This window comes from Vicugna pacos, chromosome 5 (genome assembly GCF_048564905.1).
Source record: "Vicugna pacos chromosome 5, VicPac4, whole genome shotgun sequence".
Classification (NCBI taxonomy): Eukaryota; Metazoa; Chordata; class Mammalia; order Artiodactyla; family Camelidae; genus Vicugna; species Vicugna pacos.
In genome coordinates, this window is record NC_132991.1 from 73,938,612 (window position 1) to 73,954,954 (window position 16,343).

The 16,343-nt window shown below is 33.3% G+C and overlaps 1 protein-coding gene across 7 annotated transcripts in view; it reads right to left on the minus strand.

The window, feature by feature from the left end:
• SLC39A10 (solute carrier family 39 member 10) overlaps positions 1–16,343 on the minus strand; it is a 95,909-nt gene that overhangs the window by 18,738 nt on the left and 60,828 nt on the right. For all 7 annotated transcript variants that reach the window (XM_031678052.2, XM_015249305.2, XM_006215988.4 and 4 more), the window contains 4 exons: positions 6,176–6,345; positions 4,105–4,293; positions 1,706–1,826; positions 111–479 (listed from right to left, as the gene is read on the minus strand). In XM_031678052.2, coding sequence (XP_031533912.2) covers positions 111–479; positions 1,706–1,826; positions 4,105–4,293; positions 6,176–6,345 — 849 coding nt within the window. The remainder of the gene's footprint in view (positions 1–110; positions 480–1,705; positions 1,827–4,104; positions 4,294–6,175; positions 6,346–16,343) is intronic.

The following is a 16,343-nucleotide window of genomic DNA, read 5'->3' on the forward strand; positions in this document are numbered from 1 at the left end:
ACATATAGCAGCATATTTCGTTAAACTCCAAGATTAGTACTAAAATAGTGGAAGAAGGAAAATGGTCTTAAAGAACAACAAATTGTAACTCAAGTTTCAAGTCTACTTACCAATTGCTAAGCCATCACTGAAGTTATGGATGCCATCCCCCATGATTACCATCCATGCAATATTGGCTATTCCTGTTTCTTTCAGATCTGATCCAGAATGACAGGGACCATGGGAATGATGAGAATGTTTGTGGTGCCACTGATGATTATGCTTCCTCAGTACAGTTTTGCTCTCGTCATGGTGGTTATGTGCAGCGGCATGGAGATCATGCTCATGAATGGCATGTAATCCATCACTGTGAGAATGGTCCATGATTTTCTCCTCTTCTATACATAGGTAATTCTTAGGAGGGGATTCTTGTTGACCTTCTAAATCTGTCAGTTCAGTTTCATTAAGCCGATCTTCAGAAACAACTGAGTCATCAGTTCCTATATTTATAATAGCAAAGGACACGTTTTATCCACAAGTAAATAAATGCATATTTGCTCATTTAAACCCAGGCAAAACGGCAGTGTAATGGACATTTCCTAAGTGAACGTCTTAAAATTCCTCAGTAAATATATAAAAACAATTAAATAAATACACATGTGCACACACACAAAACAAACAAGGGTTCTGAGAGTCCCAAAGATGAACCAGATGGTAAATGGAAGGGAACAGGAATCAACAGCAGGCAAGTGATGAGACAAACTGGCATGCATGAAGATACTGTGAAACTTAAGGAGCACATCGACAACAGCTGATGAAAATAAAAGGGTGGAACGTTAATGAGCATTTACAGGATGACAAAATAAATCCGTAATTTTTCAGAGAAAGAAGGAACTCTAAAGTTTATCTACTCTAACCTTATCATTTAAGAAAACAGACAAAATTTAAATCACTTGCATCCACTAATGCTCTACCTATCTGACAAAGGTCATAGCTAAAATGAAGTTCAAAACCCATGTAAATGAAATCACCTGATACAGTTTCTTTTTTTTTTAAATTAAGGTTGGTATCTCACCTAGTTTTCAAAAGCTATTTATTATGTAACAAAGATCCTAATGCTTCCCAACTTGAAGTCTCCAGTTAGCATCTAGGCTGCCCCTTTTCTGCAGAAAATCAATGGTACAATCAGGAGAAACACAAGTTCACAAAGAAAGGGGGAAAATTATATTTAAACATTATTATGTTTCCCTGAAAACTGTAAGCTACCTCCTATATCTATGATGCAACAGAGCAGACAAATGGATGGGCAGAGGTTTTAAGTACAGAGATCATTCTCCTTTAAGTACAAAGGCTGATTCTCCTTTTCCCACGTGAAAACAGTCACATACGGAGGGCAAAGGGATTACTGTATTATCAAGAAATAAAACACTAGTCTAAAGCCCTTTTTTTTGTTTCACCATTTTTCCTGTACAGTAATAAGTGCAATATATTCCTTGCCCAGTAATATAATTAACTAGTCCCACATTCTGGTATAAATAAGGCTGAAAATAACAAAAATGCTAACAAAGAAAATCACAATGAAGACACACATAAGGTAACAGAAGTTAGAAACTAATATTAAGAAGCCATAGAGAGAATAAATTTCAAACATCACAGGCATAATTTAGAAGCAGTATTTCAATTTTTATGTTTTAAAGGTTTCTCTTTAATCAGAACTGTTGTTTACCGGCAAGAGGTTTGAGCTGAAGCCAGTCAGCATCTGGTGTATTATTTAACTTATGATCTGAAAGCTTCCTTCCAATAGCTGATTCTTCTGTGTTCTGCTTCATAAACCATTTCTGTTTTCCCTGAAAAAAAAAATCAGGTATTAGCATTAAATCTGTGGCCATAATTCGCAACAATATTCACTTGTTAGTATCTATGGGAATAAATGGTGGTAACTTTATAAATTATTTAGAAAAAGAGTGAGAAAAAATTTTTTAGAAAGTTAAGCAAGGTGTCTAACCAGATGAAAAATCCACCTAATTATGCATGTTGTTGGGTTTTTTATCCCAAATACTCAACTAAAAGGGCCAATTCATCTACTTTCAAGTTAAGAGTAGGGTACACAGTACTATATTATTATATGCAACCCAAAAGAAATGTGAGAAATATCTGTAATATGTCAGTTTAATAACCTGTGGGAATTGGAAGTTCCAAAAAACAGAAGCTTATTCCTTTGAATTTCATTCTGTGTTTAACACAATCTCACATTTCCCTATCTGAGACATAATGGACAGAGATGAGTTAAAATCCCAAATTTGCAGTTTACTTCTATGAGACTTAGACAAGTTTGTTAAATTTATTAAACCTAAGAATATTCATCTATAAAATGAAGACAAGATTTTTATGAGGATTAAATGAGGTAATGTATGAAAATGACCTATCAGTAACCAACTTAATTAACAGCTTTGCAATAAGGACAATTTTCTTTCTCATTTAATGTCCTCAATTACTAATAAATTCTAATTATTGTATTTCATTGTTTAGTTTGGGTTTTCCTATATTACCTCTTAATTGTCTGCTTTCTTCTTTTATCACTTTAACTACCACTAACAAGTCTTCCAACTTCAATTTCTACTTCTAATCAATGTGAATTTAAAAGAGGAAATAATCAAGCACATTAGAACAGTATGAAAGTAAAAGTCAGTGTTCTCTGAGAAACACTTACTGGCAGAGCATTTCCTTGTTGGTTCTGCTTACAGGCTATGAACTATGTTTCAGATGTTTAAGTCTTCTAACTGCTTCATAAATAAGCTTGTTATGGCTAGTTAATTGTATAATAGATTATCCAAAGATGACCACCACCAATTTTTTCCCTCCCAGTATAAGCATTCTTCTCTGCCCATAAGGTGATGGAGTCTACTCCTTGGCCCTGAATTTTAGGAGGCCTTTTAACCTGCTTTGACCAACAGACCACAACAGAAGTGATGCTGTGCCAGTTCTGGAACTAGTCTAAAAGAAGCCTGGCACCTTTTGCTTTTGCTTGGGGAAGCCAGACAGTATGCAATGAAGCAGCTCAGTTTGGACTCTGAAGAGAGGCCGTGTGGAGGGGTATCAAGTTGCAGACACAGAGTGAAGCATTCTTGGACCTTCCAGCCCTGCACTGCCCAGGCCAACCCAGGTCTGCTGAGTTTCAGTGACTCACTCCAGCTGACACCGAGTGGAGCAGAATAACTGCCCAGCTGAGTCCTGCCTAAATGCCCGACAGAATTAAAAGAACTAATAAATTGTTATTATCAGCTATTAAGCTTTGGATTGTTCTGCTTCATAGCAATAGATAACAGAAACTGGGGAAACAGAAAATGTTCAAAAGAAAATAATACGGAGAAATCCTAAAGAGAAGAAATAGCAGGTTTAACATAAGTTAAGAAAAAAAAGAGGAAGGAGGAGGAGCCAATAACAGCACAAAAGTCAATGAGATGGACACAGGAAGTAAAACATCAGCTGGCATTTCGTTTAACTACTTTGGTTCTGATTGTCCATTTTCCTAAAAACTTGCCAAATCATTACCCTCAAAGTTCCAACTTGTTGAAACCAGTTGGTATCAGGTGTATTATTTAACTTACATTTTGAAAGCTTCCTTCCAATAGTTGATTCTTCTATGCAATCAAATGTCTGTTTTATTCAAGCATCACTAATTCTCTTTCTTCAAAATATGCTATATACTTTTACATTTTAGATTACTTATTGTCCTATTTATCATCAAGAAGATGCACTGATTTATCTACCCAAACTCCCTTCTTTGACATACATGAAGAATTCCTTACCATTACATTTAGAGTACCCTTCTGCAAAAAGTGTTCCTTTCAGTTTTCTACTTCCCACAATTTCAAATTTACCAAACAAACCAAAAAAACCCCAAAACCAGAAACAAAAATGCCATGTTTTGGAGACTCTATTCTCTTACATTAGTTTACTTGATTTACTTGATTACTAGTTTTCTTCATTTCATTGTATTTTCTTCCTACAAAGTCTCCTTAATCTAAATTCTTCCAACACCATAATTAAGAAAAAGTGTAAGGCCAGAAAGCAATGATTTTTGAGTTTTACACTTCAGAAAATAGACAATTAAAAAATACTTACTCTTTGCTGTTTGTAGTGCTTAAACATTCTAATGCAATGTTCAATGATAAATAACAGGTAAATGCCTCCTAGAGCGACAAGTCCTTTCAATACAGCATCATATTCTTCCAGAAACTTCTTCGATTCGTGTCCATGAGAATGTCCATGCCCATGTGCATGTTGATGACTGTGATCATGTCCACCCTGAGACTATTAGTAAGAATAAGAAAAGCTTCTAAATGAGTAATTAAAATGTTATTTTGAAAATATAATCTCCTAGAAGACACAGAAATCCCCTAAATATTATCTCACTTAAATGTAAGTAGTCTTTCATTTAATTTTGCTAAACTCAGTGGCCTGGAAATTACTACATTTCATGGTAACTCTAAAACAAAGACTACAAACCCAGATGCCTATCTGGGTTAAGGTACATACTACAGTGAGAGAATCAAACCAGCAGTAAGGTAAGAGGGAACAATGGGTCCTCTGTAAACTGAAGTGAACATGACCCAGGTAAATGCCTTAATATTTAGTAAAACTAAAACAGACAAATTCACCAGCAAGTCACCATTTGTAACTTCCTGTAATGTAACTTTTTAAGCTGATTATATTTTTATAATATTTTTCTTATAAATGATTTCAAAATAATAAAATGCTGTCTCTGTTGAACATAAGGAAAGGTGTATATATATGTTAAATTTTCTACATTTTAAATCTTTAGCAAAAGTAAATATATGTACAGAAATGTATGTACAAAAAGTTCTTTTAAAACTGCAACATGTTCTACAGTATTAATCTTCAACAATGTAAAGATTAGACAACCGAGCTTCAGTATTTTCCTTCCTGTAACATTTATTTGTATTTTTTTCTATTTACTAGTGGTCAACAGAAAAGCTTTCTAAACCCCTCAAAGAAGGTAAGACCATTACAAAAGGAATTAGCTTGACTTAATTAACACATCTTAAGAAAAAAAGAGTTAAACAGCACTTAAACATTATTCTCATTTCAACTGTTCTTACTAGGCCCAGTTCTGGAAGACTGTCGCTATGCCAGATGGCTAGTAGAAAGGGCAGGCAGGGCGTATAAACAAAGGGGGAAATAAATAAATAATACAATAAATCAACTTAACAAAAATGCATATTCACAGTTTTAACGTTAATTTTTTTAAAGGCAATGTCATAATCGTCCTAGATCCTAGGTCTGGAATTCTCAACCAGTATAGGAGTGTAGAAGAGGGAGAGACATACACAACACATAAATACAATCCAGTCTCCCAAATAACTCCAGAAGAGAGGGGGTCAGAACTTAAAAAAGTAATCAAAACCATAATTTTGCATTTGGGGAAGAAAAGAGCCCCACTGTTTTCATAATTTGAAGTAAAAATACTAACACTGGATCAAACATTCTTAATTGGTGACAGATTTTAAAAAGTTGATAAGCAATAATTACATCTGGACATTGGACTAGGAGTGTGGGCTTATGATCGTATCATTAGAAGTGTTCCCAAATGGAAGAAAATAAGCAGCACACCAGGTGAAGAAGATAAACGGTTCCGTGTGTAAAGAGCTAAACGCCTAAAATAGTTAACTGAGTATGTCCACCTATTCCTGCTCAAATAAAGATGCCTGGGGACACTTGCCATATGCACAATCATTATAAAACCCTTTATACATTTCTTCTAATGGCTTTCTTGATATACTATAAGGATAAAAAGATAAATCACTCACTGACTTCTAAGTATTCACTTTCAGAACTGCTAATAGAGAACTGTTTAAGTTTCAGCTTTACTGAGGTGCAACTGACAAAAAATTGTAAGATAGTTCAGGTGTGCATTGTGGTGGTTTGATATGTATACACTGTGACAGGTGAAGATTAAACTGATGAGACCAGGTTTTTTTGCTATTTTAAAGTCTAATGATTCAATGTACTTCAAAAACATTGCTTAATTCAAAACCGTGCAAATGGAAAAAGAAAAACTTCATCCTATAAGCAAAAAACAACAACAGAAATATTACATTAGTATGCTACAACTTGCTACTGAAGGACCCTTTTAGCTTAAATTTTTTTTTTAAAGATTCAAAAGGTTTCTTACATGAGGCAGTAGATGAAGAAGAGCATCTCCACTCATTGTTCCTACAGCTAGTGCAACAAGGAATGTGAGAAGGAATTTGAAGCATCCTTGGTTAATAATGGGAACCAAGATCACTCCTAGCAAGGAAAGCAGGCTAATGACAGTGATAGAAATGATACCACAAATCCATGCTGTAGAAAAGAAATAATCAACATTAGTATGACAATATACACCAAAAAGGCTCCAAAGAAGAATAAACATCAGACAAATGAGTCACGGAAGACCGATTATCTTACCCAAACTATGCTTTATAAGAAGCTTTGTATTTTGGCACTGCTGTATTTAAAAACAAAACAAATAACCATATAATCAACTTAAATACTTTAAAAAAGAATTAAGAAAGTCAGACGAAGTGTACATAGTATCTTCAGTGGCCCACCTTATTAGAAACAGGGACTTAAAATGACTTAAGGCTATGATTCACTTATAATACAAATAAAATTTTACCAATGTCTAAAAGCAAAGCCACGGCAATAAAACTGTTTGGAGAATATAACTCTCCTGTGAGCATTAAGGAAGCCAAGTATCTAATGCACCATAATCTATGTAAATCTTTCTAATACAAAGTTTAAGCAACTTAACGTATCAGCCCCAAATAGAAATACAGTCACATAAGATGCAAAAGAAGCCTTATAACTGGTAGTGTTATTGTACTTCATTTCTTATTTTTACAAAGGATAATTCAGTACTATTTTTCTTGGTATCATCTCTTTTCCACACCCAATTCCAAACTCCCTTTCCTCCAATTTGGCTTCCTGTACAATTTTGCTATTACTACTTCTTTTTTTAATTTCACACTATAAAATTTTAACCGGATCAGGACACAAAAAAATGTTTTCACAATATGACTCATGAAAAAGAGGTACAATTCTATCCACATTTCTTTATCTAGGCTATTCATAAGCAGTTAAGATACTAGCAATAAGTACCAATGGTTCAGGGGTGGGGCATTTTCACCTAAAATGAGAGATTACTTTCTGTTAATGGCCTAAAACAAAACAGAGATGTTTTAAGTTTAAAATTTGCTTATTTGAATATTTAGCTATAGAAAATTTCACTGAAGAGTGATACTTTGTAAAGGTTTAATCTAAAACGCTATTTTTCTAATCAAATCTAACAGGACTATAAATCTGCTGAAAGATTTTCTATCAAGTCTTATTATAAGCACATAAGGGAAAATGCATTTCTTCATCAAGATAACATAATTTCCAAAAACAAAGAAAAGGATAGATTAAAAATATATAATTTTAATTGATCTGCTAAATGCTAAACTGTATTAACAAAACTGTTTACACATTGGACATTTCAGTCACAGTATCCAATAACATTAATGCTATAGCTAACTCTTGTTAGTTAAATTAGGTCATAGAGCAATAGGTCATCTATTACTAATGGAAGCTCTGTGGTTTATCCTGTATCTAACAGATAATTACTATGATATAAACATTGGGAATCCAAAGGGTCAAATGAAGATAAAAACACACAGCCAGAGACTAAATACAGTGGCACCAATCCTTCTCACGGATTTATGGGCAATAAAGGAACAGGAACTCAGTTTCCGAGGAAACAGGATCAGGGAAAGATTCATTTAAAGGTAACACCCTGGTTAGTGGACCCAAAAATTAAAAGGAGATTCCCCTGGCTGGGACTACAGAACACAGTCAACTGAGATAAAAAACCCCGTTTTAGAAAGAAAAATACAACATCAACTAGGTTTAAAGTTTGACTTAATAATGATAACCAAGTTACTTTATTATTTGTCCCCCATATACAGACATGAACAAATCAGTAAGTGGGAGAGTCTGAGGGAAAGGTTAGAGAAAGGCGGTCCTAGCTATACATGAAGTCAAGGAGCCAAAAAAGTTACTGGCCTACTAAACCAAAAAAGGTTTGTCAAAACTACTACTGCAGTTCTCTAGCTCCAATCACGCTAGTTGGGGTGGGGGGTGAGAAACAGAAGGTACTGAAGCTGGTAATGAAAACATTAAACTGAAGATAAAATGTCTTGTCTATTAATACTTAATTCTCCCTTTCCAAATATATTTTTCCTTAGTTGGGCAATAACCTAATCTAGAAGCAATTCATCTCAAAACAATCAATCTAAAAGTAGCTTAAACCAAGAATTTAGAGAAAACTGCATTAAGCTTGGAAAAGCCAGTAACTCCAAGATACTCCGTAGCAGGAAAAATAAAAACTGTATACACTCACTAATGTAAATATATACGGATGAGGATTGACAAAACTACAGACAAGACCCCAAATATACTAGACAAAATAAGCAAATGTGATAACTTCATAATTATCAGATTCTTATTAATCAGCATTTCACCAAAAAGGCACTGGAATTATTCACCAGATTTACCCAGTAAAAGTATTTCTTATTTTATTCCTATGTTCCAATGTCCAACAAAATTCATATAACCAGATTAAGCTACTAAATTAAAATCCGTATTTGCCAGAATCTAGTTAAATAAATCTTGTTAACTTGATTTTTTTTCCCCTAGGGTTACATTATATTCTACACCTAGGAATATAAATTCATTCATTTCTGAATCTGCCTATTAAGACATTTGCAATAAATATTAAATTTCTAAATCATAATATAGAGGAAATACCATTAATTTGATACAGTAGACATTTGAGATGATTAACAACTTATACAATATAACTTAACAAGCCACTAAAATATTAGCATTACAAGCATATTTTAAGATTTGAGCTTATGAGATTATGAAATTTAAGACCCTATTAAACCAACATATGTATATTCTTAAAAGTATATTTATAAAAATCTAATCATTAAAGAGTTGAAAAATGTGATTCTATTCCCTAATCATAAAATGAATCTGAAATTCATTCTATACCTGAAAATGAACATTATTCTAGGCAAATATTTCCTTTCTAAAATTCTCATCATATTAACTCCTGCTAAGGGTGTCTTGAATGTGAAAAAAAAAGCCCAAGAGTATAAAGCCAGAAATATTTTGCAATGTTCTGCAATGATTTACAGTCTCAAATGGCCTTTAGTCAATTACTCAAAAACCAAGTTACCAAATAACAAATCAATCAAAATTAAATTCAGTGAAAATCAATTTGCCAATATGCTAACAAGTGAGCTATTATAAGTGAAGACAAATCATTGGCAAACTGACATACATTAAATTAGACAAGTGTTTACACATGTAGTTGAGGGAGGGTTTGTGAGAAAGGGTGTATTGAGTTAATGTGTGCACTACTAGGTACCTGTCAAATATTATACACTCTCGGGTACAATACCTTTATGTATCGGCTCTGATAATTGTATCTTTCTTATCCACCTGAGAAAGTGAATCTATCTGTAAACTAAGAAAAGAAATGGCTGAAGGGGAGAAGCCCACTATATAATCAGAAAATCTCTGGTATTTGTTGTATTTGGCATCTGAAACTCAGAAAATAAAGAAAATATTATAATCCCACAAAGATGAAAGCCTTACATAAATCAATCTAGGGTCACAGTATTGCCCCACTTCAAGGGCACCATTCTCACTGTATCTCTGAATGAATGCCATTACTCACAGTATAACGTGAATGATACCATTTGGAGTTATTCAACGAAATGGTATTACATTGAGCTTGGATAATTCCTCTCCAAAAAGAGTTGATACACGCACACATATTTTTAAAAAATAATCAAGGGCTTCTGGTTTATTGGTTATATAGTAAAGTGGCTATCAAGAAATTGGTTATTGAGCAACAACAAAAAACCAAGAATCAGAAAAAGACTTTGCTCTTAGATTAAAATTAAATAATCTGTATATGACTGTGAACTTAACTTCTTAAAAGAATTGTCCCATTTTTCCAACTAAAGAAAATATGTGTAACATACTTGTTACTTCAAAAGATTTTTCAAATTGGTATTTTTTTAACTGAAGTATAGTCAGTTTATAATGTTGCATCAATTTCTGGTGTACAGCATACTGTTTCAGTTATACATATACATACATATATTCATTTTCATACTTTTTCATTATAGGTTACTATAAGATTGAATATAGTTCCCTGTGCTACACAGAAAAAAAACCTGTTGTTTATTTTATATACAGTAGTTAGTATCTGCAAATCTCAAACTCCCAATTTATGCCTTCCCACTCCCTTCCTCCTCTGGTAACCATGTTTGTTTTCTATGTCTGTGAGTCTGTTTCTGTTTTGTAAATAAGTTCATTTGTGCCTTTTTTTTTTTTTTAAGATTCCTCATATGAGCGATATCATATGGTATTTTTCTTTCTCTTTCTGGCTAACTTCACTTAGAATGACAGTCTCCAGGTCTTTCCATGTTGCTGCAAATGGCATTATTTTATTTCTTTTTATGGCTGAGTAGTATTCCATTGTATAGCTATACCACACTTTCTTTATCCAGGCATCTGTCAATGGACATTTAGGTTGTTTCCATGTCTTGGCTATTGTAAACAGTGCTGCTGTGGACATTGGGGTGAATGTATTATTTGAATTAGAGTTCTCTCTGGATATATGCCCAGGAGTGGGATTGCTGGATCATATGGTAAGTCTATTTCTAGTCTTTTGAGGAATCTCCATACTGTTTTCCCTAATGGCTGCATCAAAGTATATTTCTACCAACAGTGTTGGAGGGTTCCCTTTTCTCCACACCCTCTTCAGAATTTATTGTTTGTAACCCTTTTAATGATTGCCATCTGGACTGGTGTGAGATTTGATCTGCTGCGGCTGACAATGGCTTAATTTCCAGAATATATAAACAGTTCATACAACTAATAACAAAAAAACAACCCAATCCAAAGATGGGCAGAAGATCTAAACAAACAATTCTCCAATGAAGACATACAATGGCCAACAGGCACATGAAAACATGCTCAATATCACTAATTATCAAATTGATTTTTAAAAATAATAAATTCCAGGACTAAAAAGGATTCTATAACTTCTAATAACATTTTTATATATAAAATATAGACAGTACAATTGGGACTATTATAATATAGTTTAATTACTCCTCTGTGTATACACTGCCTTGATTGACAGAGTCGGAATTTTTTTTTAAATTTTTTTCAGAGGCCAACTGTTCTGCCCTTTTAAAAAAACATTTCAAAAAAATTCCTTGCTCACTTGTAGCTATTCGAACAAGCAACATACTAGCTAACATCGTATCATATAGCTAGAAAGGACATTAATAATCTACATTAGTATTTCTCAAACCGTGTTCATCTAATTCTGAGATAAGTAGCATTCCAAAGGGAAAGAAGGGAGAATTTAATAATTAAAGAGATTTGGTAATGCTGGGTTAAACAAGTTCCCTCAGAGCCTCTAACAGTTTAATAAGCAACATGAATCTCTGCAAGGGGAACACAATATAAAGCATTTTCCTAACTTGATTATGGAATCTACTGGTATATCTCACTGAGCCAGTATCTTGAAGAACACAATAATGTAGACCAATGTCTTTCTACTTAACAGATCTGCATACTGAAGCAGAGATGTTAAATGCTAAATAACACTTCACATCTACTAGGATGGCTGTGAAAAAAAAATGAAAAACACACGCTGGCGAAGATGTGGAGAAAATGGAGTCCCCTTATGTTGCTGGTGGGAACACAAAATGGTGCAGCCACTGTAGAAAAGATTTGTAGTTCCCCCCAAAAGCTAAACAGAATCACCATATGACCCAGGAACTCCACTCATAGGTCTATATACGTCAAAGAATTGAAAGCTAAGACTCAGATCCTTGTATGCCCATGTTCATTACACATTATTCACAATAGCCAAGTATCCATCAATGAATGAATGTATTAACAAAATGTAGTATAACTTGCAATGGAGAATTATTCAACCACAAAAAGGAATTAAGTTCTGATACATGCTACAACATAGATGAACCCTGAAAACATACTGAGTGAAATAAATCAGACACAAAAAGACAAATGTATGATTTCACTTATAGGAATGATCTAGAATAGTTAAATTCATAGAGACAAAAGGAATTTGGGGCTGGGGTAAGGAGAAAATGAGGAGCTGCTGCTTAATGGTTACACAGTTTCAATCTGGGGTGATAAAAAAAGTTTCAAAAGTAGTGTGATGGTTGCACAACATTGTGAATGTAATGCACACTGATTTGCACACTTCAATGGTTAAAATGGCAAATTTTATGTATATAAATTTTATCATAATAAAAAAGTTACATAGCTAGCTAAAATGACACAGTCAAAACTAAACCCAAAGTCCTCTCTTAATCCGTTGTTTTCTCCAGTAAATCATAGTATTTTCAGGGAATTCTTGGCCAAGTGATTTATTTATCACTTATGTATTTACCTCATAGAGGTGGCTTCACATAAAAGAGGATCTATAAGAAAAATAAGTATAATTAAAAATGAAAGTAAGAAGGAATACTAACTTTATTAATTCAAATGGCAATCACTTTCAAATTTTGAGCTAATTAGGATAGAGGGAGAGGGACAAATGATTACTTCAAAACAAACTTGTAACTATATAAAATTATCAGAATATACATATACTTATTTCTATGCCATCAAAAATATATGTATGAGTAAGATTAATTAAAGTATTTATATCCTATCTAACATGAATTGTTACTTATTTTTGCCAGTGCCAAGAAATAAAAAGGTAAAGAACTAGATTTCCCATTTCAGATAAATCATAAGTTTCTCGAATATTTTCTATAGATTACAAATATTCTATCACAATTGTTTCATTAGCAAAACAGCCCTATTATTCCCATAAGTATATGTTTCTATAGGCATTTTCTTATGCTGATTTATTGTAAATTTTTAACAATAATTTTAGCTTCCTAACACTAAAAATTTAAGTAATAGTCATTCTCTTAACAACTTATAAACATTCTTCAAGGAAAATTACAATCCTTTGACCTTTGAGAAGTAAAGTTGTTCTGAATTTGTTGAACTTGAAATACCTTCCTATGCTATTTAAATACATACTTACTTTTAGAATTAGTAACATTTACATTTAAAGCTCACAGAAAATCTATCACAATTTCCTAGTGTAGAAAAAAGCAATTCAGTTAATAAAATTACTCTGATTTCTAACCAAGTTATTGTGCTTTTTCAATCACAATTTGTTTAGTATAAAGCCCAAACCCAAAATAACAATAAACAACAAACAATAAAAGGCATCTCTTATAAAACTTATACCAAACACTATTCAAACTATTAAATACAACTAGCAAATGTTTTCTTTATCTGTACCCAAGATACCATATGCAATAAAAAAATGCTAAATGTCTGAAACAAGCTTCACTTATTCTCCAAATTAGGTTGCTTAAAACGTTAAAGGTCTTCAAGCTTAGTTATTCACCAACTCCCTTTCTCATTATCTAGAGAGAAAATGCATTCTTTTAAAAAGAAGCGCTCATCTGTGCAAACTTTCTAATTAACTTGGTTCAAAGCATGTGCAAGATGGCAGTTTTCTACACTGTTTCAGCATTTTAATTGGCAGAAAATGCTTAGCGGCCTATTCACAACCCCCCTTGGTAATTAAACTAGGGTCAACTCTATAACTAAATGAGCCAATCTTGTGAAACAAACGATTTCTACCAAACACAGTATATAGCATATTTGGTTTACAGCAGTCTATGAACAGTTAATGAGGTAGTAGCTGTGTCACTATGGGAGATTTATACAGAACAAGTTAACCTTTCTTAATGGCGCAGCAGTCATTAAAAATAATTACTAGCAGGGCATTCTCTCTAACAATTATTAACATCTATCAGGACATAATTAATTTAAGCTTTATTTCTGACAATGCTAATAACCACCTGCAAACCACTAATCAATATTCACTATTAGTAATGCATTTGTTTTCAAAGCAAGTACAATTTCCTCTAAGGCTGTTTAGATTGAATAACTGTAATTTTCAGTATTACTATAGTCAAGCATCCGTCAATAGCATTGTTAAAATATACAGATTATGTCAATATCACAACATAAGACAACTGTCATAATCCACAGCTGATGTGAAAACAATGAATGAGTTTTTTCAAAGTCTTAAAAACAGAAAAGGCTTAGTTCTAACTCTAGATGCCACAATCTTGTCAGTCTCCATTTTTCCCTATAAAGAACAAATACATTTTATTTTTAATTAAGTTAATAATCTTAGACCTAGCTCCCCCTTTTCTCCTACCACAGTGAGAATTTATAAGCACCTGAGAGAGACTGTAGCTCTCAAGGTGTTTACTCATCTAGAAAGATCAATGAGCATGAAGCCTGGAAAGGGAACATATTTCATCTAACCAAAGATCAGAATTCAAGTCTAGTGTCTGGACTCACTTTCTCCGTCTTTACAGATTTCACCAGACTGAAGCCAGCTTTTCTACCAGAAGATTACTCTTGGATTTTTTTTTTTAATGCCTAATCTATACAATACTTCCTTATACCAAAATTTACCACTTTCCTGTCTATGACTACACTGTCTGTCAAAATACTACTAAATATAACTAAATAAAGTGTCCTTCTTATCTCCTTGTTGCTTATTTTCTAGCGAAGCACACTTAAGAACCTTTTTAGCAGGAAGCAGTAGAGCAAGCACAGGAGACAAGCACAGTGGCTACAACCACAGGCTGTAGATGGAGAATATACTCTAGTTCCTATCAAAGCTCTGCTACCTGGCAGCTATGTGACCTTCAAGTTACTAACTTCTCAAAGCCTCCCTTCCTCAGTGAACAACAACAAAAAATAATAGTGCCTATCTCATGAGTTTAACAAATTCAATAGTTCTTGTAAAAGTGTTTAAAATAGCACATGGTAAAGTTCCAATAAATATAGGCTATCTTACTTTATCTATTCTGAAGTTATTTTCTGATTACAAAGAAATTAACCAAGAAAAGGTAGGGACCCAAGACAATCAGTTATAAACTGAGAGCATTTCCTTTTACATGTACTCTTTCAAGCTTTAAGGAATATTTCTATCTCAAATAAAACTTATATACTAGAATGTGATATTCTTAAACATGTCTACCTTATTACTACACTACGAATTTTTTTAAATGCTGCTTTTTCGATCTTTTATCTATTCTATCAGAATTCCATTTTCAGTCCATATTCATACACATCAATTTAGTCATTTTAATTAGTATGCAGTAGCACCACTACATCTTGGCCATTTCAACCAGAACTGTGTTAATTATGATTTTGCACACGATGAAGTTCATGCAATCCTCCTCATTCTAAGAACACTGTATTATCAAAGTACACTAGGCTGAATGGCTAGTGTTCTTCCTAGGTTATAACTCAAAGCTTACAGACTAGTATCAAACAATTTATTCATTTAATCAATATATGAGTTTTTACTTTTTGCCCAAAGTACCCTTTATCTTAGGCATTAAAGACATTGAGATAAAAGACCCAGTCACTTCCTTTAAGTAACTTCAGTCCAACAAAAACAGATAACTAATCCAATTATTAAGATCCTCAAACTCTGTACCATGATGGAGATATCTGGAGGGTGTCAAGGTAGGGAACTTAATTAAGCCTAGTGTGGTAAGTAAGTTATCTCAGAGGGGCTAATGCTTGAGGAACCATAGTAGTCAGTCAAGTTGAAGGGTTGAGAATGTGAAAAAGCAAGAGAGGAATGAGAGGAAAAAAGCATAATCTATTATCAAGAGTCTGTTACAATTAGAGCTAGGAGGGAAGAAATGGTGGTGAATAAAGATGGAAAGGTAGGTAGGCAGGGATCGTATTCTGGAAAGCCTGATTGGGAAAACAAAAAACAAACAAAAAAGCCCATTCTGAACTTTGAAAAGTATAGCATAGTGTAGCATCCTAAAATATATAAGGAAAAATATAACTAGCACAACACATCAAGTCCATGTTCTCATAGATATTACTGCTTACAATACTAAAGAAAAAAAAAGTGTAAAAAAATACTAGAGATCTAATGAAAACAGTAAATAGTATAAACCTATATGGCAAAAAATCACAAAGGTGGTATCAGAATTAACTAAATTTGGAAGATAACAGCATAGTGACCGCCCGGAACATTTACCAGGAAAACTTCAGGCTTGGTGGGTCTTATCATTTATTAGGCTGAGAATTGTGGGCAAGTTACTAAATTTTTCTATACCTCAGCTTCCTTATATATAAAGCAAAAA